General features: G+C 36.1%; 1 protein-coding gene across 9 annotated transcripts in view; it reads right to left on the bottom strand.

Annotated features, from left to right (window-relative positions):
* Positions 1 to 24,801, bottom strand: part of TBC1D5 (TBC1 domain family member 5) — a 316,442-nt gene that overhangs the window by 54,818 nt on the left and 236,823 nt on the right. For all 9 annotated transcript variants that reach the window (XM_065830710.2, XM_065830709.2, XM_071804973.1 and 6 more), the window contains 3 exons: positions 23,997 to 24,139; positions 18,075 to 18,181; positions 3,408 to 3,493 (listed from right to left, as the gene is read on the bottom strand). In XM_065830710.2, the coding sequence (XP_065686782.1) occupies positions 3,408 to 3,493; positions 18,075 to 18,181; positions 23,997 to 24,139 (336 nt within the window). The remainder of the gene's footprint in view (positions 1 to 3,407; positions 3,494 to 18,074; positions 18,182 to 23,996; positions 24,140 to 24,801) is intronic.

The raw sequence follows: 24,801 nt of genomic DNA, 5'->3' as shown, positions 1-24,801 counted from the left end.
TGCAAGATATAGCCCCGAGCTGTATGGGGCCCTTCTGCCATACACTGGTGATGAAGAAATACAGTATGTAGCGTTTTTTAGGAGGAACAGCAGGGCAGACACTGGCACAAAAGGCTGCTGGAAAGGTATGATTCCTGAATAATGATTACAGAATGTTTCTGTGTCTCCCCATTGACTGCTGCTGGTAACACAAAACATCTTTCTGCAGCCACCTCAGAATGACTGACAAAGTCACTGTAATTCAGCATCTTCAGAACTAAAAAGTATTCGTGCAGGAGCCCCTAATGGCTTCAAAAGCAAACTGAATAGGTCCCAAAGATTTTAAAAGAAGAGGACGTGGTAAAATGTTTATTACTACTAAATTTTACTCTTCTACTATCTAGTAGATTCAGTCATTAATCAGTTCCCTAAGATACTGCAGAGACATATAAGGAAAATATTTTTTTTTTCTATTCCATCACATATATGCAGCATCGGAACAGTCAGCACAGGGCCTTTTGTTTAATGCCTTCTCAATTTCAGAAAGGAAATGAAGATTGTAGCTTTGAAGGTGGAAGAAGAAATGACAAATATTGGCGTAGCAGGTATCAATCAGTTATCAACAGTCTGCAATGAATCTAATAATACCACTGATTTCGGGAGTCATACCATAATAACTTGGTTGAGATTCAGAATCCAAACTTGAGTATACTTGGCATATTATTTTCCCTCAGTCTACTGAAACTAATCACCAAGATTGGGTTGGTAGATATCACTCACTCACCTGAAACTTCGCCTTACAATGGCTCGCACACTGAGTCCGAGGTTTGTGTTGTCTCCGGGTCTAGAGCCTTGACAGTTAAAAAAACTCTTGACTTTGCACAAGGAATGGTATTTACTGGAAGTAAATCTTTCTCTCTGACAGGCTACCTGAGCGAGAAAGCCACTGGATGCTTTGAGCTAACTGCATCATTGGAATCGTGATGGTCCAAAGATGCAGGAGACAAAGCTTATACAGAGCCTTGTGTATTTGTGTCCACTGTCTTCTTTCTTTCTTCTTTTTTTTTTTTTTTTTTTTTCCCCAGCTCTATTTTGCTTAACAAAAAGTATAAGTTTTCCTTCTACACTGTTTTATTTGCTGCTTTGACATGTATGTAAAGCAGGAGGAGTTAGTTAATTTACATTTTTCAGATGGCTGGAGACTTTTTGAGAAACTTTGATTTACAGGATCAACAAACACTAAAAATCTTCTTGAAGCTGTTATGTCTGAAATATGATTTTAAAAAACACTTTCAACAATCATGTGCAATACTGTTCTACAATTATTTGAGAAGTAGAATAGGATAGTTATCAGAGCTCCTAATTCCTTTGTGTGATTTGGCTCTGCTACAAACTGACACTGCTATTGATCGGCGCAGAACACATACAGATACATGAAAAATAAATAATAATGCTATCTAAATTTCTTGTCAAGAGGTTGTCTTAATAAATGTATTGTGAAGTAAAGTTTATTGTGCAATTTCTCGAAATCACAGCTTCAGAAAATGAACAACAGCGAGGTGCTGGTTTTCTGGAGAAGGTAAGTTAAAACTGAGCTGAATTTCAGGAAAAGAAGAACAATATATCTATTTCTTACAATTTAAATGTCTGATATATTAATGCAAAGGATGATTACAGCCATTAAACACGGATCAATTCCTACATTTTAGCCATCTAAATGTAGCAGACATGCACAACAATTACAAGAAAAATGCTGATTGATTATGTTGTAGAGTTATCAGCAGATGCATTTTAAAGGCATCAGTTTAAAAATATGAGTATCAAGGAGATGTGAATTCCATCCATGAAGCAAACAATTTTATTTCATCACAATAAGCATCATTGACCTTGACTGTGAATGGTATATTTTTAAACTAGCAATAGGAAGATGATTCAATCTCTGCAGTTTTCTGCTAAGATGAAAATGTTTTGTTTTAAGCAAGCCTTATTCAAAGGCATTTCTCTCTCCAGTAAGTAGGCATTATGAGAGATGAGAGACAAATATATGAACAGGATGGATTTAAAAGTTTTATATGTGATAAAATAAGCAATATATATTAGATATTTGCCAAGATATTTTAAATACATCATTGAGCCTGTGGAATTTAAGATGAAAGAGACCTGGTAGCTGATCTAATCCAAATCTCTGCTCACTGAGAAACATTGCCAGTTCTCTCTTTAGTCCAATCTTATACAGATTTACCACATTGGACCTACTCTAAATTCCTGTGCTGTGATAAATTTATCCCAGTTATTCCTCTATCTGGACTATTCTGAACAGTTTCTCCTCTTTGGTGTGCATCCTGTATATATGTGTGAAATGAGTTTATATTCCTACACAGATTTAATGGACATTTGTTTCCTTAGGATTTAGGTTTCCAACAGATGTCATTAATCTTTGGACTTTATGATTTATTTATTTTTTCAAAATCCCCAAAATGTTTATTTTTGAATTTTCAAATAACATATTTTTCACATTAAGGGATTTCTTGAGAACGTTACTTGAAATAATAAATAAGTAAAAACATTAAGAAAATGCAATATAATGCAGTAACTTTTGACACTCTCAACTTTAAAGCCTGGTTTTAAAAAAGAAAAAAGCTCTTGCAGTCACTCAGTTTTGATTTCTGCTCCTTTCTCTGATTTTAAGAGCTTTTTAATCCACTCCATTTTAATTTTAGATAGATAGCTTTTAATGTAACTGATTTAAACAGAATTTGAGTGGATCAGCAGTCACAGGGTACAGCTGGGGCCACCTGTAAGCCAAGAAACTGCTCATGATGGTATCACTTCAAACAAGATGTTGTGTCCTGTGCTGGTTTGTCCCACCAGCACCCAGCACCCACCAGCAACTGGCACCCACCTTGTGGCCACCCAGTCAGGACACGGGCACCTGTGATTACCAGATAAAACGGCCTTGACAAGGAATTTAAGCAGAATCGATATGAACTCTCTCTAAAACAAGGGAGGACTTCTGCAAAAAGGCTTAGTAAAAATGACTTAAAACTGCATTTACATGAATTCAATTTAACTTCCACAGCTTCTGGTTCTACAGGGATACTCCAGATTGCAATTAGATGCGTTATCGGAAGTGGTTTGGCTACAGAACTCACATTGGCAATGTTTTACCCCCTGCATTTAGTATACACGTCACTGCATATGGATGTCCGCAGCCTTAAAAAAATGACAGCGAGCTCACAACAATGCTGTCAAACTTTCATTTTTCGTGTAATAATAGGCAAGGTAAGGATTCTAAATAAATGTCAAGAAATAAACACATGTGCTTCTAATACTGCTTCCGCAATTCCTGTTCGGGATAAAAGCAATTTATGAAACATTTTGCTTAGGTAAATCTTAGTTCAGTGAACACATATTCAGAAATAGCTTACCGGGTTTTGTTCATCAAGTCTGCTCCACGTGCTTTGTAATAATCTAAATTTTGTTGGAATTGGTGGGTCACTGGTCTTGGATTTCTCTAAAATACAAACAAACAACAAAAAAGAAAGCATTAAAATAGAAAATAAATAATATATATTTTTAAAAATAATATCTTACTGGAATTTTCTGAGACCTTTAGAGCAGACGCAAGAAGAACGCTCATTAATGAAGATTAGAAATTTAAAGAATAATTTTGTTTCCCAGGGTCTTGGTTTCTCAAGGCAGTAATGCCAGTTACATAAAAGCAAAGTCTTAAAATACTTAAAATAAACCAGGTGTCACCAGTAAGTCCACTCCATGCTCACAGAAATTAGTTTTCTTCCACCCAGCAATGAAGCTGTTTGCTGTGGTGGTAACTTTTGTAATTTAATCAGTAACTCTTGGACAAGTTCAGATACTGATCTGACTGCTTCCTTTAGCTCACGTATAGAATTTTACCACATCCAAGCTAAAGCGGTATGTTTTTAAACAAAATGGTAATAGTAAGGAGAAACTATAGCTATCATTTTGAACTCATTGCATCACTAGGAGCTTCTCGGTTAAGCAAAGGTTTACACTTAGAGACAACTTGAGCACTGCCACTAGATGGCACACGGAGCCTTTTTTTTCCCTCTACATTTCACCCTGCTCGAAACAGGGGCTGCAAATAAAGAACTGTTCTCCTACAATCACATTTAGATAATTAATATTGAAACCACAAGCCACTTTTTAGTTTCTACCTCTGCCACAATGAAACTATTTCACTGAAGCACACTGCATTCAGTAGTTCTGAAATCGTCCTTCTTGGATCCAATAATCTACTGAACACTGATTAAGTGTAGACCACAGTGTACGCATAAAGTGTCTTGAGCAAACATATTCTGAATGACATTATTTGGGGAAAGTAAAGATTTTTAAGTAAAAAAAATATGCATACAGATGTAACTGAAATAACACAGAGGTACAGAGAGGCCCTTTTAATATGTGTGTGTGTATATATGTATGCGTGTATATATGTATGTATATATGTATATGTGTCTATCTATATATATACATATATATATAAATTGGAAGATAAATGATTTAAAATAATTCATTTCTAGTATATGAGAAAACAAAGTGGTAAATTTCTGCATAATGATCAGATTTAGTGCCTAAAACAGAGGTAAATACTTTCCAAGTATTTGCTTTAAAGGTTTATTCAGTCACAGGACGTTGCCTTACATTCTTGATTTGCCTTCTTAAGTCCTCTTGGTAGTAAATACAGTTTTAATAAACTACACCATGACCTTCCCATAATAGTCACTCACAGGTGAGAGTACATTATATTTTTGACTGAGTCAGTCTTCATCCCTCCATATTTCATTATAGTCTGGGGTATCCATAGTGTTATCCTTGTGTTTTCCACGTAACTGCAGATAACCCTCCGTTCTTGGAAACCTTCCTATTTTTGGAGGAGGATATAGGAGTTGCACTTTAAAGACCAAAATACTGCATGGGCACAAAAGGAGAGAGGAAGATGTAAAGAGGTGGTAGATTGATATCAAAGGTCGAGGTGATTTCTGGGGTCAAACTTAAGGCTGGGAATTTCCAGATTGTTTCATCCAGTCAGATTTAATCTTGTACGAAATGTCTCATTTTCTCTCTTTGGAAACACATTAAACATTTAAAAAAATATATCCTGTTTGTAATGTTTATTAAAAAAATGAAACAACAACTAAAAGCTATTAGACAAGCATTAAAAAAATCCTCATCTATCCTACCACCCACATTGTAATGGTCGCTCTACATTCTTCTTCTCCTGTTATAAAAACAATATTTGCATAACTCTACCCATTCATATGGCTTGTAAGTCAGTCCTCATCAACTGACAGCAATAACAATGAATCAGCTTTAGTTACTATTGCTCGAGTTTGGTAATTCAATGCATTTCTATGATAATCAAATCCAAACTGACGTGATGAGGATAACTGATGGTTCTGGGACTATCATGCGAGTAATCTAACAGTGTAACTTTTCTCCCATTAATTAAATAACTTTGTTCTTTACGTGTCTTGATGAGCAAGGTGGACAAGTAAGAGATGGTTAAAATAACAGGCACTTCCAGGTCATAAGGCAGCCCTTTGAAAAATTCACGTTCTCATATGCTAGCCACTTTTGCAATTTGTTTCCAATAACTCAGTATATATTTTAAACACAGCAAAACCAATGAAATTTATTTTCCACCACCCCATAAATAAAGGATTATTGCACATTGCTTCTGGATAAAAAAAAGAGAGAAAGATCATGTGGAATGGTATCTCGAAACATATTTATGCAGAAGTGACAAGCAATTCAAGACACGAAAGGCTGATCTACTATCTAAGCACTTAAAGCCATTAATAGGAATAATGATCTAAGTCGAACATATGAATGAGGCTCAAGCATTACTTTCACAGGGGCCTATTTAAATTCCTATGAGGTTTAAGGTATCAAAGGAAGAGGCAGTTTAAAGTACTATCACATGCGGTGAAAAAAAAAGCCCCCAGAAAAAATGCTGTTGAAAAAACAACATTAGAAATGCAAGACAGTAAATACCAAGGGTTATTGCTGCATCTCCTTTTGTAACACTATAGAGATATCCTTTTGGAAAATTCCATTATTTAAAAAAGACACCCCGACATACATGTTAGCAGACAAGTGCCTGCAAAGTATTACCACAGAAATTTTAAATCCTTCTGAAAACTGCACTTCAGACAGCAAAAAATACGGTTTTATGAACATGATGATCTTTATGTGGAGATGTCCTTTAAATTTCATTTTTGAAAAGCCAGAAGCAGAGAGGAAAACCTGCACAGTGTCCTCGCCTTATTAATTTTAAACTAATTCCCCTCTCTAAGTATCCAATTTTAGCTATCCCCTATATTACATTCCATTTATTAGGACAGAAGACTAAACAAATTTATTTACAGCAAAACATAACGCCGTTGCCTAAAATATTCACAGCAACCACATTTTTTTCCTACACAGTGCAATTTAGAATGATCCTACTCATGTTTTTAATTCCTTAAGCGAGTAAAGATTTTCCTTTTTCAATTTACGTATTTTGACTAGTACCTCAGATAAAATTTGTTTTGTTAAAAGGATAATAATGTTGATAAAATGACAGAGAAATCAATGCTTCAAATTAGTGGTTTGTTGAATCTCCCTAACAAATTGTGTAAGGGTATTATACAGATTAACACATTTATTGTTTTCCCCTTCTACGGAAAGAAAGTGCAGAAATCAGAGAGAAAAGCTGCCTGTGCCAATACGAGAAATCCCCCTTCCCCACACCCATGTTGCAGGAGCAGTCTGCTGGTTTTATAAATCTCCTAATCTTGATTTCTAGCTAGAGTGAGCTTAGTTTCAACTGGCAGAAAATGTCCAGTTCATACTTTTAAAAGGACTATGAAAGGAATTCAGGTATCAACGCACACATAGAAACTGATGCGATTTTGGTCTTTGTCTCTTCAAAATGTACTAGCCACAGCCCAAAGGGAAGAGACGCCTTAAAGTATTTCAGGTCTCTGTGAGGTACTTTTGCCTCTGCATCCTCCCTTGCCTAAAAAATGCCCACCTCACCCCTGCCATTTGCCTGCTGCAGTGCTACCCCCTTGCCCTGCCCTCCTGCTTCTGTGCCCGGTCACCACCAGACTGACTCACTCCCAGTCCCACAGCTGGCAGGAGGTTCCTGGGGACTCTCTCTTTGGCTTTATTCTCTCCCAGAAGTTATACCCACCCCTGCTCTTTTCCCGCAGTGGGGGGCTGAGGTCATGATCAGAACAACACTGAATGCAGCAGAGATTCCCTAAACTTGTCTAAACCACTGAAAAGCTCTTAAAATTCCAACCAGCTAAGGATCGCGCTCCATATGCTCAAAGCCCTGTGTAAAACCCTTTCCTCCCTGGCCTCCGGAGACATGTCGTGTAACGTCAGCCACGGAATAGATGTGATGTAGCAAAGCACGCTCGCGTGTGGCAGAAGTCACCTGCAGACTGTTCTACAACGTACCAAGAAAACCAGGTTACTGCCGCAACGTAACGTTTCACCACCTGAATACACATTGTTTGTACAAGTTTACACGCAGGTGCAAGCAGAGGAATAGCTACAACACTTTTTTCTTCTTTGTTGAGGTATTTCCTTCCCCCCTCTCCCGCCCCCCCTGCCTTTAGTACTACTAACGGGAAAAAAAAAAGATCAAATACAATCTTGTGCAAAATCTGAAGGTTCAGAATAAGAGATAATAATGAAAAAAGATTTTCAATATGTCTGATGAAAAATGAGACTTATTTTAGCAAACATGCTATTGCCTCAATGCCAAGGGAACAGCACTCGTCATTAGAGAAATGAATTGCTCAGCTGTTTATAAGCAAAAAGCTCTGGGGGAATTTCTCAAGGCCCAAACCACAAAGCATTGCAGGGTTACACAAACATATGTTGCAGGTGTTTTAGGGTAGACAGGTGGGAAAACCTCAGTTACTGAAAAATACTCCACTTAATAGATTGTATCTGAAGCTAGATAACCTAAATGCAACAGAGGAAAAACCAAACAAAACAGCAGCAGTGAATTATACACAGACACAGCAATAGGCTTACCAAAATAATCATCTCACTAGTGCCAAATGGGATTTTTTAAAACTAGGTTTTTTTCAATATATTAAACAAATGCTGCCAAACATATATCTTTTTTTCTAAACTAATAATATTTTAAGCCTAAACCAAAGAACAGACTGAACTAAACATAGATAAAAAAGGGAAGCATAATGATGCAGTGTTGTTCTTTGTATTTAAACAAATAGTTTTAAGGAGCCAGCTTGCTTCTTATTCCCCCCGTCAGCTGACAGGGTAATATTGGATTTTCTCATAATTCTCGTACAGCCCAAGAAATTTTTGTATTAAAATGCTATTTTTTTCCTTTCCTTTGTTTCTAATGAAAGTTGGAGGAGCATATGGCCCTATATTCAGTAATGACTGGAAGGTCAGCAAAGGTTTACCTTTTCCTTCTAGATCACCTACACGTCTTTCTTCAATAAAGATGATACAAACACAGCAAAAATTTGGACTGGGAACAGAGTTGAAATATAGCAGCTGATAAGGAATACAGTTAGTTCAGACTGGCAGCAGTTTTTTTATTAGGCATTAATTACTAGTATGAAGTGCATACTAATGATTACCTAATAGCCTAGCTGCACTGAGAATTTCACCTTTTCTCTTTTTATTTTGTAAGGTATCTAAGCAGCTGTCTTCACTCCATGATCAGACTTATACAGTATAAGCAACAGCTTAACACTACACAAGCATACCACAATATTTTGTACACGAAACAACCTCCCCACCCCAAACTCTAGAGCACCAAAGCAAATGTCATTTCCCCAAAAAACCTTTACTTTCATCTCCTGATTTTCCTCCTCCCCAATTATACCTTCTGCAGAAAAGCCAACCTGCTGGAGAACAAAAGGTATTCCATCCACCTAAGAGACACTGAGTTAAATACTTACTAAAAAGAAACAACAGTGAGACATTAGGGAACATAATGTGCTATTGCCAACTCTAAAGTGGTTCAAGGTCAATAGCAAAATACTATCCAAAACCCAGGCTGATAGTCTGCATCTATTGATCTTCTGTATGCAAGTAGCACAATGCCAAGAGTATCCTGAACAGAACTAATGAAGAATTTCCTTCAACCAGAAGAGTCAGGAGATCTGTGTGCTAATACTGGCATTGGCAAAGGAACACCATAATCCTCAAACTGGGAATAATGCTTCCTGTTTACATTTTTCACAAAGATGCTGTGGGTCTCAGTCGCAGAACTAGTTATTTACAACGCAATAACAGCATGAAGAATTATCATATTTAATTGTTTCTAGAGAAAATTAGGGAGTGCTTGCTTCTTATTTTTTTTTTTTCTGAAACAACAAAAATTCCCAGAAAGAACTGAAAAGGAAAGAAAATTCAGTTAATTGGGTCAAGGCAAGGAAGAAACCCCTGAACTCTGATCAAGCTGAAATTAACTCCAGTTTTGCTACATGACAACCCTCCATTCCCCTGGCAACTAGAAATTTCAGATACCAGGAAGATATTTTAAATACTGTGCATTATGGTCTGTTTTTAACTTCATACACACATGCTTTCTTTCACATGGACGTTCTATGACAAGAGATGAAGAACTGAAAAAAATGACAAGTGAGATTTAAAAAAGCTTCAGTGACTTGACTAAAAGAAATTTCTAGTTGTATATTTTGGTTTCTCTTTCTAACTGAATAGAAAGCTTTTTTTTTTTTTTCATTTATAGTTTTACAGGGTATTGCGTTTTAATAAGTAGATCAAATCCTACCAAATCAGCTTTTATCGATATTCCAGACAAAAAGACTCCGACCTGCCAACGTTCAAGTTCATAACCTGTGTAAAATCCCCATTTTGCATCAACAGAAATCGCTTAAGTACCTTTTAAATCTGCCTCTTAATTTAGTCGCCTATTTTTCAGCTGAACCCTTGGTTTTAAGAAGTAAATTAACTAAATAGTGAGGTATAAATCTGACAGTGTTCAGCCCTACCCCGTGACAGATTTATGCTCTGGCATCTTGCAGCCCCGCACGGTTAGGAACAGGAGTTTTACAACATTGTGGAGGAAAGATCCAGCCTTTTGAAGGGAACACACAGCAAGCCTTGCTTTAAACCCCGGAATGCTCCAAATTATGAGATTTAAAATATGACATCTTTATGTACAGAAAAGCTACCACATTATGGTTTTATTGGCACTCGTTTTGGACAACCTGCATAACTCACTGATGGCTTTGTTGGTAATGCAGTTATCCGAAGCTTACACTGATAAAACCCTTATAACCACACTTAGAGCATTATGTCATCTCCAGATACATGCTTGTACACAAATCCCACACATCAGGGAAAAAAAGAGAGCATTTTAAGGTGCTATTTTGTTATTTCTGTTACATGGAAAAGAAGCAGATTAATTCATGTTCCGCGTGTAATGTGCTACGTAAACCACTTGAAGAAGGTCCCTAGGGGAGTGAAAAAGGCTCTTTCAAAGCGTCCCATGCACACACCACAGCAAAAGGAAACTGAGGTGCAAGTCTTTTCCTCTAAAATGCAGAGAGAAAATAAGTTCCTGGTGCTGCAGGACAAGCAACTCCTTTCATTTTGGAATTGGAATAATGAGGGTACCACAGAGCCATTTTGATCACTACTGCTCCTTAAAAAGACAGAGGACAAAGACATCATGTCTCCAAACCTAATTTTCTGTACGTTACAGCAAAGGATAAAATGTACCATTCCCACTTCTATCTTGAAAGTATTTTGCCCTTTCAGAGAAGCATTCCTTAATACAAATGTACTCAAATAGCTTCGTATACAACAATTAATACATTAATATTTACTACAAAATATGTCAATACACCAGCAGTATGTCTACATTTACATCAGAACAGACTGAACTTAAATTCCATCATAATAGATTGGGTATGATTCAGTAGCTAATCACTCATACATTATTGAAAAGTTATGAATCTATTTTTATATAAGTCACATTTTGTGTTTTGCAAATTTTAGTCAAATAAATAAATTATGATACACAGAACTTTTGATTAGGTAGAATCAAAGCGCTTTAAGTGTTTAAGTGCTTCCTTTTGATAAACTACCTTGCAAACTAGAAGTGATTAATTGAATTGTCAGGTTGCACACAAGAAGAACCACAATAACCTCACTCTAACACTGTTAAATACGTTTTATTAGTGTAATTTTATAAATAACATCATTACTCTTTAGGAGAGGGTCAGCAGCTCTAGATGACTTTTTAAACAGAAGTAAACCAATCATTTGAAAGCAACAGCCCCAAGAAATTCACAAGCAATAAATTTTATTGGTAGCTAAAGTAATTAAGAGCTTAAAGTGCTTCAGCTTCTTGCTTTAGCATCAAGTACAATCAGAATTGCTTTTACTTCGCTACTAAGTATATCAACTTGTTCAAAGAGAAAGCACAGTTTAAAGTCATGGCTTCCAATAATAACTTTCTCTTCATCTTGCCTCTCTGAAGTACTTAACATGACAGAGCTTATGAATACCCAGTGAATATTATTTGGAGTGCTGATCAGCACAGGAGAATAATTCCTTCCCTATTTCTAAATATTCCCCGATTGTCCCACTACCCTGAACACGATGTCACTGTATCTCACGCCTTCTCTTTTTGATTAACAGGGAAAACACTGATAAAAGGCATAATAACAAAATCTATAGATAAGATTCAAAGCTGCAGTTACTTTTTTTTTCTTCTGTTTGCACCATGTTACCTACTGCACAGCTTTGTCTTGACTATGAGAGCTGTCATTGTTCAGGAAGCTTTGATTCATTCTGTATTATTTCCTGCTATTTTCCTATTTGTTTAAATGTGATGGCTGCTTAAGTTGCATCGATACAGTATTTGTGGGTACTTAACAAAATAACTGGCCTGTGCATAACACTAAAGACACAGCAACACTGGGAACTGCACCTGGCAATCTAAGAGACCAACTCCCTCCTTTGAGTGATGTCTACTGTGTTAACATATGATACTGAGGAAGGAAAAGGACTTTGAAAGACTTATCATTCAAAAAGTCTTGACTAGAAGACTAATCAACCACTTGCCAAGATTTTTTCCTGAAAATACTACTTGTGACATACAGGATACTTGGAAGAAGATTACTATTTTATGGTGGGTTGATTAAATGGTTAACGTAACAGGGGAAATTGCAATGAACTTTGTGAGAGATGAGGAAGTTTTTATACTACGGGTACTGACCACAAAGCCTTTTTATATTTTAAAACGAACAGGTGCACTGGAAATGAAGGTTTTGAAACAAATGTAGAAAAATGAAGAGGATTTTTAATTCATGGTACACTTACTATTTTTATGTGGTACTATGGCAACGTGGTTATTCCAAGTAATTTATCATTAAACTCAGAGCTGCTTGTCATACCTCATTCTATTAATAAAACACAATAACTGAATATTTAGAACAATAATTCTTAAAACAAAGCATGGCCTATCTCCTTGGAAAGCAGAAGTTCCTCATTTTAAGAACATGAACATAAACAAAGAACAAGTGATTATCTTGGCTTTTACATGTATAATATCTGCAATTCTTAGTTGTACAGGCCACATTAAAAAGCTTCCCATGGAGCTACAGAAAAAACATCCATCTATTAAAAGTGGGGTGTTTACATTACATCTAATGGTATTGTCTTCGCAAATGGGGAAGTTAGACCACCAAAATGCTTGCGTTCACTACAAAGAATTGAATGTGGTTATAAAACCAGAAGTCAGTTGAGGATTGTGACACATTTTTCTCCATTATAGTCTACCTACATTGCATTAAACTTCCAAGGTCTTGTATATGTAGTTGGCTTTTCTGGAAAAACTTGTTTCCTTTATCAGTCATACCCCCTGTCAAAGTAACTCTCTTTTTAAAGTGTAGGTGCAGCTCACACTGCATTGGGTGACCCATTATCCCAGATTTCCGATATTTAATTTTCATACACCCCAAAAACCCTAATGTGTAATTGTGAATCTCCTGAAAGATCGGTCACATTCTTCATGATGGGGGAAAGAAAAAAGAAAGAAGAAAGAATAAAGTAAACATTTGTTCAGGGCCCCCCTCCCCCTTGTTGATATCCCTCTAACTAAACGGACTGGGCACCCCAGCAGTACCTCAGTGTGCAGGTACAAATTAATGAGCTGCTAATGCCCAAACCCTGCCAGATCCCAACTTCCGATTGGCTGAAATCTGGTCATTAAAGAGAGGTAATTAATGCCAGATTGCACACACAATGCTAACAAACAAACAAAACAACCCCAAACCTGCTTTTCTCCTGCCACAAACAGCAAAACAAACAATACTGACATAACGGCAGGTTTCAAAGGACAGTTGCAGCTCTGCAGCGGCACCTCAGTTAATGAGTGTATAGAAAAGAATTTATCTGAAGAAGAAGAAAGTGAAACTCAGCAGCCTTTCAGGCACATGAAACTAGCTTGGAGAATACTCTGAGATGGTGGCAGCTACCTAAGAGGAAAATTCAGCTGAAAACAAACGTACAAAGACTTCGGTTCAAAATTTCAGTAAAGTGTTTTTCTCTTGTCACTTCGTGCTCAGATTGTGAAACGTGTTAAAAGCTGGAATGCAGATTTCCTAGCCTAATCACTATATGAGTGATCATGATCATATATTATTCTTTAGGTTTTCTGGCAGTCCCTCTAATTTCAGTCATGATGAACTAATACAACTTCTTTGAAATGTCATGTATGCTTCCTCATGGATTTAGTTAGGATTTAATATTATTGTACGACCATTTTCAATGTCAGCAAATAGCTTAAAATACAATGTTGAGAAAATATCAGTAGCAGTAACCAGAATATTACTAGCATAAATAACAAATGAATTCCCACCAACCAAGCACAACCACTTTCTTTTTTAGTTTTTTGAATCGATGGCTTATGACAAAAGGTGTGTCCTTTCAATTAAGCTCCAAATCAGCTTGGTTCAACGAACAGTGTAACTTGCTATGTTAAAATACCTGAGAGCAAACTTATTTTACAAAAATATGAAGAATAAATACAGTGAGCTTTCAGACAAAGGATGGTTGTCAGGTTCTTAGTATGCAATGTAAAACTGTAATATACTACATAGTGCTTAAGTTTTCTAATAAGTCATTGTGATAAGGTTAACACTCAACACAGAACAACATACAAATAAGAACACCCAAAGATGAAAATTACTTTGCTTATGTTGCTGTATTAGAATTTTATTTGCTAAAGGGTGAAAACAGATTCGCAAAATTCACAGTTAACTTAAAACAATAGTTTTAAACCTTTTATTCCTAGCCCTGGCTGCCTTCAGGAAGGAAAGAACATCTGGTTATTTAAGGAACACAATATGTTCACATTTTCTATGACTTTTGTTTCTAATTGGGTTTTTAATTTTTTTTTTTTATTTGAACAACTCTAGTTAGAACTATGTTTTTTAATCACTTTATATTCTTCCACTGCCCCATCTCCATATCTCTATTTCTTAATTTCACAGCTTTCACTTTGAAAATTAACAGCGCTCAGTGGTTTTGATAACAAAAAAAAATGAAGAAAATTGGCTACTTGTGGGATAGTAAATACATAGAGACACACCTTCAGTAAATGCTTTTTGGATATACACAGAAAAACCCTTCCCTTATTTTCTCATTTCACATATACATACTTTTAATAGCCCCTTCTTCCGTAAGAAGCTCTACTTTTATATTTAGAAGGACTGTAAGTGCATCGAAGTTACTTTCATGTAAATAATTGAGGTAATTATCTGTTCAAAGATTAGAAATGTGAAACAAATACTCTGCTAAGCAGGTTATCTTTATCACCCTATGCAAAGACAAAAATACCAATTCGAGATTTTCATTCTGCATTTTCCTAAGAACCATCCAAATGCAGAAAAGGCTGAAATTCAATTATTTTGCATTGATCCATACCTGTAAAATTTGTATCTCTCAGATCCCCCTTCTGAGATAGGTGCATTAACTTATTTTCAGCTATATGGAGATACGTATTTCTCTTCCATGGCACTGGAATATATCAATGATGTGGAGTCCAAAATGTCCTCTCACCCCAGCTGCCAACTGGGGTCCACTAAATCAAAAAGGGAACTGCTGCATGCATTATATTAATGGTAAAAACTATTTTTTTTTTTTTTTTGTTATTGTTATTACTGGATAATGCTAAGGTTTGATTCCACATAAGGTGAGGCAATTATCTTGTCCATTTGTCAGAAAAAAATGCCACCCATCTTTTAAGTATATTTTTTTTTTCCACATTTAGGTTGCTCTCCTGGTGGCAACAGGATTGTTTCTTAAGAACCTTTCAGTTTTATGTACGTACCATCAACCTTTCTTAGTCCAAATACCCCACAACTTCCCCTCAGCGAAATTATCTGGCATTTACCTAGCTGCAAAAATAATCTCACGAGAAATATATATTAACAAACCTGCAAGAGGATGATACCTGTTTGTCCCTGTCCACGACTTCTAAACTGTATTTCTTGTCCAGCTGAGACTTAAAGCTCCAAAGGGCAGAGAGCAAGCCTCTCTCATGTATTTGAAACAACATTAAATATTCTTGCTATGTTCAACAAATAACAAAATAAGCCACTGGACCATGCAACGGTCTCCCACAGAAGGGTTCCCCACCTTCACATATTGAAACCCAAGCGAAGTCTTGGATGAAATGCCTCACAAAACAACTTAGCCCTGGCTCAGGAGCTCAAAATTGCACTAAACCAACTGTAATTTCCCATTATAAACCAGAAGGTGGTGATGGAGAAATGCACAGGAAAACATCAAAACAGGAAGAAAAATCATTAAGTACTGAATTTGCTAATCATCACTTACAAGTTACACTACTGACTAAAATCTCCTTGTCATTTCTTCCAATCTCCTTTTGTCTGCTCAGGGAATAAAGGCAAACTGCATTATCTTTATGCAGAGCGAGAAAAAAAAAAGTTATCATAATTTTCCCATTTATATCAGTATATGATCTGGGTACTGCCTTTAGACTCTTAGAGCACTCATGATGTCTTGTTGAGTCTTTCCTTTCGTTCTGTGTAATGAAAAATTTTGTCAGAAAATTTTTATGTGTAGGTCTTGTAGAATAACAAGACTTCAATTTCAGAAATATGTAGGATTGAAACAACATATGCTTCAAGACACATAAGTGAAACTTAAGATCATACTTAGGTAAAAATAAGAAACAGGTCCTCAAGTCATAGCACTGAAAATACATTTCTTTCTCAGACCAGAAGCTATTTTTCTCTTTCAGAGTGATCCTTTAGAACAGTTTAACTCCGTACTTTAAGAAGTTCAGATCTGTTTATGCAGTCTCAACTCAAAGACCCAACGTAAAAGGAGAGGAGGCGGGAAGTCCCTCATGGCTCTTCATTCTCTGTAAATCCCAGCTTTTTAACCTTCTGAGTATTTCCCAAGCAGGTAAGAATAGCTCAGCGATGAGGAACAATTGTAATTAATTGTATTTAAATTGACAAAACAACTAGCAGTCTTTCTGCAGAAGAGCTTTAAATACTTATTCACCTGAGCTACCTAAAAGACAGGTAGAAACTACCTCCAGTATTTTTCTGAAAGGTGTTCAAGGTGCATGCAAGAATGTTGATTAATAGCACACTAATGTCTTACGATCCTGACAACTTCATTCTGTTAGAGAGAAGAGTGTAAGGAGCAGAATAGCGATCAAGCCTCTTCCATGGGAAGCTGGTGGTTTATTTTTGTCCCCTTCAGCTGGTAGGATATCTTGCATTCTGCCTAGGATGCTTCAGAGGACAGCTAAATAATTAGTAATTACTCTATCTTTTCACATATACCTTCAATAAATGACAGATTACATGTTGGATTTAGTTTGATATCTTAGCACAATTTTCCTCCCACTGTATTTTGTATTTTCCCTCCAGAACTTACTTATTGCTTTGCTAAGAGACTACATAAATAAATGCCGGGGAGTCTGATTTCACAGACTGCTGCTGAAATCTTAAGAAAGATTCCTTGAGATCTAACGTTACAAACTTTCTTAAAAACTGAAAAGACGATATCCTTTACTTCTCATCATGAAAGAAATCTTTGTGCCTGAGAGGAATGAAGAACGCAGCCGTAAGGATGCAGATTTCTGCAAAAAACTGATACAGAAACAAAGAGACATTTTTTTTCTTAATCCATAAAAGTGTAAACATTGGTAATGAATGAAATTTTGCAGAAGGCAGTCAGAGTGCAGAAATGATGAATTTTTCACTTTCAAAGGTGACGTGCATCAAGAAGATGAGGGAAATCAGACTTTACACTGGCAGCCAACTAATGGGACATGCACAAAGACAGTTCAAAACCAGCAGCACAAACTCTGCTGTCTGCCAAAGAGCTGAATATTGTAAAGATTACTATGTACAGCTTCATCTCAAACACTTTATACACTATACTGTGTATATTCTATCCACACACACACACACCATTCTAAAACAGCAAGAGGTCTGCCTTTTTTTTAGCAAAGATGAGTAGATCAGAAACTGTATGCTAGCAATATGTAACATAAAATTTATGAATGTATACATTTTATTCACGAGAATCTTTTCAGGCTGTAACAGCAAACTCTCATTTTTAATTGAAAACCATAACATAACTATTATATGTGGGTTAACAGTGCTTAATTTGCAGAAATCTCATGAAAAAGGTCTTACAGATGAAATTGCATGACAGTTTCTATACAGTTTACTAGGTTATCATATAAAATACTACTGTTTCCCTCAACAGTATACTTTATTACATACCAAGCAAAGGTATTCAAAGAGTATAAACATTTGGAATTACCCAGAGCTCCTGGATAACTTCAGCGAAGTAGTAGAATAGTATCCTTTAAACAGAAAAGCAACTTGTTTTCTACTATTGGTTACCAACTCTTTCCTTTTTTGTCAGGGAAGAAGACACTTTAAACTTCAGTTTAGTCCCCATAATGTAGGTTGTTATTAACTTCATAGTATTTAGAACGTTTTATTACAGAAGTTTATTAACCTGTATTTGCAAAGCAAGCATCTCACCTTTGGATCTCGGAGAAAAAGTGCTCTTAGGATAAGGGAGTGAACATCTCCAATGGGTGGATAATGCATCAGAAGTCCCAAACAGGTCTGATAATTACTTGAAATCACTAAAATGAGGGGGAAAAAAAAAAGAAAAAAAGAGTATAATATTACTATCTTATTGTGATCTTCCCAACAATTACCTTTTCCAATAGGTTCATCACATTTAGTAGAGCTTGAAGAACCAGTTCTGTGCTCCAAAATGGACACTGACATTACAGACACTCATCCATAGACACCTAAATTTAAGTGGAATAATTTGTGAGAAAAATTTTACCTTCAGTTCTGCTTTTCTGATAACTTTCTCCCACTCTGACAATTCTTTGCTGAAGTATCTTTTATGTTGTTCTTATGTACCTATACACATACATGCCCACACACATATGTACACACATATGTAAAATGATGTCAACAACTCCTGGTTTTCTCATAAATCAGAAACTACTTATGAAATGTTCAGGAACAAGGTAAAAGGCTAGATTTTAAATTCATAAATACTTAAAAATATAATATACCATTAGTTTTATTAGAATTTTTAACTTAATCAGGAAATTTTCAGCATGCTTTGCTAAAGTTTATAACTTCGTGATAATTATGCTTGATCTTATCTGAATCTATGCAAGTATACTCTATGGCTCTTCGCGCCTCTTCGCTTATTATTGTCTTCTGCTGTGTGGTTGGTTTTTTTTTTTTTCCCCCCAAATCAATCTAATTATGAGTGCAATTATTAAAGACATCTTTTCAGGCAGTTCTATGTAAGCTACTTCATTTCTTTTGCACCATCTAAATCCAGGCAATCCATCTGCCACAGCTGTCAAGCAATGCCTGTTAATGATGCTTGCACTCTGCAACATAAAGACAGCCTGCAACAATAGTAATTGTAAATACATTTTTAACAAACTTTGCTATTCTGAGAACTCTACTTGTAGTAAGGAATACTTTTAATGAATCAGGCCTCTACACCAGAAAGAATCATTGCAAATACAAAATTATTTTCAATCAATAAAAGGCAAAATAAAGACCATTTTGCAGACAGAAAGATTTAAATGTTTTACTTTTTTTCTTTCATGCGAATAAGCCTCATATGCTCCTGTACCTTTCCTTCCTCAACAAGAGGATTATGGGGAAAAGATGCAGGACTGGGCAAAATGAATAATTATAATCTGTGTAGGGAACCACTTTATCATCTTCATTTCCGTTGCTGATCCGACAGCTTGTAATTTCATACATCTGCTTTCATTTGTAAAGCACTCACTTATCCTACTCATTCTTTATCTGTTCTGCCTGTTCTTTTTCCTACCCTTTGTTTTTCTTGTTCATATTCAGGTACCTGTTTTTTTCTTCTTGAAGTCACAAAGCTGGCATAATGAACACAATACAATGGTCTCTGTCAGAGTTCTTTCAGAGGAGTACAATACGAGCACCACATAGTACATACCCAATCAAACTCTCATACGTAAATCAAATTTAAGATATGTACTGCAGTTATGATCATGATGCCTTTTTACCAAAGCAAATAAAAATACTGAAAATGGATCGTGAATTCTAAACACTTTTATAAACGGCAGGCAGTAAGACCAACACATTTCTCTTTTGAACAGATCAGTATGTGTTCTATTCCGCAGTGTAAAATGGATTAAAATTATCCTTTCTTTACTTTTCCTGGAAGAGTTCTTTGCTGTCTCACATAGAAAAGTAAGTATTAAAACGCTGATTTATTTTAATGGTGCAGACTTGACCCCTGACAAATAAAAAAATGTATTTTCAATCACAAGACACTTACTCTAATTATTAATCTTCTGATATGCATAATAATTAAGCAATTGAATAATAGGAAAAAAAATCAAACTGTTGGTCAATAACCTGTGTCCCCTCTGACCCCATGAAACCTTACTATCCAAAGAAAGTTACAAAAACAAGGAAGTCCTGCTAACTTTTATATTTATTTTTTTCTTTAGGGTTTTCCCCACATATTCAGCTGTCCCCTTTTCATGTAGAAATCTTTACAGAAGAGAATATTGTTGCCAGTGCTCTATTTGCTGGGAAACCTTGGGTTAAAGGGATCACTTTGCTGAAACACCTGCTGGTATCCTTCATTTCAGAGTGATCTGTCTGCTGCCCCTGACCCGGCGACGTGTGCTTGCAGCCCAGAAAGCCAACCTTGTTCTCAGCTGCATCAAAACGAGTGTGGCCAGCAGGTCGAGGGAGGTGATTCTGCCGCTTTACTCTGCTCTGGTGAGACCCCACCTGGAGTTCTTCATCCAGCTCTGGAGCCCTCACTACAGGAAAGACATGGACCTGTTGGAGAGAGTCCAGAGGAGGCCCCAAAATGGTCAGAGGGCTGGAACACCTCTGCTATGAGGACAGGCTGAGAGAGTTGGGGTTGTTCAGCCTGGAGAAGAGAAGACTCCATGGAGACCTTATCATGGCCTTTTAGTACTTACAAGGGGCTTATAAGAAATACGGAGCATTTTTACCAAGGCCTGTAGTGATAGGACAAGGGGCAATGGTTCTAAATCGAAACAGGGTAGAACTTGATTGAATGTAAGGAAGAAATATTTTACAATGATAGTGGTGGGACAGTGGAGCAGGTTGCCCAGAGAAGTTGTGGATGCCCCATCATTGGAAGTTTTCAAGGTCAGGTTGGGCAGAGCTTTGAATAACCTGATCTAGTGAGCAAAGCCCTGCCCATGACAGGCAGTTTGGTCTAGATGGTCCCTGAATGTCAATTCTGCTTTGGATGAGGCTGACTCTTCTCTGTTGGTCCAGTAAACCATTCCTGGATGCAAGCAGCAACAATAGTGGTGGAAAACATGTAATCTGACTGTACCTGTCCTCAACCAAGTTCTAATTTTCTGCCACATGTCATTTCTTTAGAGTTTAACATTTGATGCCACCAGTCCTTTATCCAGATGCCTTCCTAACCCTGGAAAAGTGGGACTACTTCCCCCATTGCTTTATGCATGGCTGTGTTCTATTCAGTAGGCCCTAAACAGAGTTAAACATAGATAACATGAACCTCAAAAGTAACAAATTAGCTCCTCTAAGAAGAGGCTGTGGTTTCTTTATTACATGTATAATATCAGAGCACCTTTATATAGGAAAACATAAATCCTAGCAATGGCCATAGCTAGTCTTCAAGTGGGAACATGATAAAAGTCTACTTATTCTAACAGTGATCAGACAAAACTAGCTCCTGGTGCAAGTTTACTGTGCAAAATATAGACAAGTCTTCCAGGTTTGTTAATTTTTGTCCTTGTTGAAGAGAAGGGAGATATAAATAATATATATACTTTTGCACTGAATTCCCCTCCCCGGCCCTTCTGATTTCATCAAGAACTGCATATACTTCCATACTGGTGAAAAAGAAGTAACATATCCATGTTTTTGATTTGAAAGATTTTTTTAACAAAAGGTTGCTTTGCATGAATTTTTCCAAAGAAATGCAGAAAATAATTTATTAAAACTCACAGATACTTTGGTACACAACCCTGCACTTGGTTTGTGAGAATTATCACTCCACTGATAAAGCTCTGCTTGGATACAGATGTAAAACTGAACAGAGCAGTTTACAGAATGGCTGTGTACGTGATTCTGTTATCTCTAATCTCTCAAATGTAGAAACAATAATCTAATAATCCAAATGTTCCTTTCCCCTTGAATAATATATCATTTGAGTAATAGGATTTTTTTAAAAAAGGAAAAATATAGTAAAACCAATATTTTCTTAAAATCATGTCCTTGAGAACATCACAATGAAATATAGAAAAAAATCCATCAATTCTCAAGCCAGTAACTTCTCCCCTGTCCCCAGCTGTGTTGGTATAAAAGAAACTGCATCATTTTTAAACTTCCAAATAATTTCTGTATTGTATTATTATCACTGGTTGTGTTTGACATTTTTATAAGATAATGTCTTAGGAGCTCTATTATTATTCCTACAGTTTCAAAGTTTTTAAATTGAAAATTTCCAGCCTATTTATTTATAGATGATTAACATCACCGGGTGTTTTAAGCTAACATTTCCTTACACTAAAAAAATAAAAACCTTTAGAAACTTATTTTATTTGAAAAGGGTTTTAAGAATATTAAACCAGAACTCTGGACACTATTCAAAGTTTACATATTATCAGCAATAAAACAATGAGGAGGCACGCAAAACTCTTCTATTACAGATACATAAGAAAAGCTTTCTTTTATCAAATCAAGAACTGTGGAAGTTGCTATATTCTGAGCTTGACTTTGAAAATATACTCAACTTTACAGTATTTATGACTAGGTATTTTGTTCCACCATTCTATTATGCTTAGAGTAAGTAATTAGGCCCAACTATAGAACAGAAAGTGATTTATTACAGAAACAGTGTATGTATGAAGTATTAGGTGTCCTGATGAGATGACTTTGCATCACATTTGGGCAAATGTACTCCAAAGCTATCTACTGCTGTATTTACTAAGCCTGGGATTTTCAGAGAAAAGAGGGAGACTGATTTCATACAGACGCCTAGAACACATTTTTAGCTGATATTTTTAGTTACCTCATACCAATACTTGTATGTGAGCAACACAAAACAAGAAAAATCCAGAAGAACCTTTCCTCCCCCAGGGGAGAGACAGTGCTTACAAAGACAGCTCTAAATTATTTTTTTTAAGGGAAATGATGACACAAAATAAAATACTGGTGTTAAGAAACATTTATACATGCATCTGCACTACATATCTATATCAAAATTTTTAAGACTATTTCAGTTTAGTGCACATAAACAAGCAAGATGTAGATTGCAGAGCATAACAGACCTAGAATCACATCATCCTGAAAAAGCAGCATTAATTTTGAAACCTCTAAACTGAGCTAAACGTACACTTCTTTGAGAGGAATGTAAGGTAGCTCTATATGCTGCATGTTTATTAAAAAGTAATTAAAAAACACATGAAGGCAGGCAGTGGAACGACAGTACGTGTAAAGTATATGCATATTATATTTTCAAGAATAGCTCCTAAAATAGGAACCACAGATGTTGAAAACTTCATGTGTCCTAGAATACAAAATTGTGTCAAATACATGACCTTGTTATATACCAAAGCTTACAGATTGTATATAATTAACTCTGAACAGCATGCTACAGAATTCATATATTTAATGACAGACATGCATCTTGATGCAAAACATACACTTTGTTGCAGCAAAGTTGTATAGAGGATTCTTTGCAAAATATGATGGGACAGAAATACATGCCTCTCAATCCTTACATACCCTCTGCCTCCCATTCACAATTATATAAGCTAGGAGTTTTTTCTGTGATTTCTTGTTTGTCTCAACTTAATGTATTTATTGGTCATCACTGATCCATAAGAAATCACCTTTATTTCAGGCGTACTAAAATGAAATGACCATTTTTTAAACACACCACTCTTGCATGAAATAAACCTATTTTGTAATTGTTACTCATCTCTGCATTTACATTTTGTTCAATATATATCTTTGAAATTATGAGTCATTGTCTTCTGCATTTTCACGTTTCTCATAGCAGAACAGCATAAAAATATTTCCAGTGTCAAAGGGAGTCTTTACTCAATTCATTGGCTTGGTCAGAAGGTGGAGCTGTATACATACCTGTATCACCTACTGCACATCAAATCTGCAACTCCATACAAAAACACAAAACTACTCCGAAAGCAAATCTGCATTTAACTGCAAGACACAATTTGTTTCATAAATACAGCAGACCACGTCTAATAACAAATGGCTCCTCTCCTAGCATTTGAAACTGTTTCCAGTATGTTAAAAAAGTCACAGTGAAATTTAGCATTTCTTAAGTCCTCTTTTTCTTTGAAACACAGGATCACATTCTTTTTAAAGGATCGTAAGATAGTTGATACTTACAGGCATCTCTAATATATAACAACATGGCTACAAAAATGTAGTCAACTAAATTGAGGGTGATACTGTCAGCAAATAGAGCATCCCAGACAACCAGAAGGTCCTGAAGTGGGAATTCACGTCCAAACAGGAGCCGTACCCATCGCCTGAAAAAAACAGGAAAAGACGTGACTTGTAGTTCTCTGTTTTGCCCAACATGATAAAGTCAGGGCATATATCCCAGGATTAAGTCCAATCCAAAACATCTTACCAGAAATTTTTGCAAAGCGTGAAGATCTGTGATAATCACTTAACTAACTGCATTTGTGGAAATGTTACTGCAGCTACATTAAAGAAGTGACATATTACAGATTGTAGAAGCTCAACTGAAGAATATTATTATGTGGGTGAACCTCAGAGGACAAAACGTATCAGTCCTGTTTATAATATTTTTCAGCATTCAATGTGATAGTGATCTAAGATGAAAGGGAGAAAATTTTATGCCAGAATAGCCTGCAACAGCAAGAACAGGGGGGTGAAGTCAGTGGTTTAGGAGAAGCCCCTGAAGTGCCCAGTCAAGTGAAAGCGAGTTCAGAGGCAGATGCCAAACAGCAGTTAAAATGGATCGGGTCACACTTTGAAGAAGCTTCCTCCCTGTTGCTGATGACAGTGTCTTTCCATGTAAAACATGTTATGGATGCTATTTTGATTAAACCTAATTTAAATCTTTACCAGATTCAGTGAGAATCTGAATGTAGACTATACCATTAATTCCTGTTCATATCTGTGCTGTTTTCATACCTATCAAATTGCAAAAGTCTGTCTTATT

This window comes from Patagioenas fasciata, chromosome 2, assembly GCF_037038585.1.
Source record: "Patagioenas fasciata isolate bPatFas1 chromosome 2, bPatFas1.hap1, whole genome shotgun sequence".
In the NCBI taxonomy this organism is placed as follows: domain Eukaryota; kingdom Metazoa; phylum Chordata; class Aves; order Columbiformes; family Columbidae; genus Patagioenas; species Patagioenas fasciata.
This window is presented reverse-complemented; position numbering and strand designations above follow the sequence as displayed.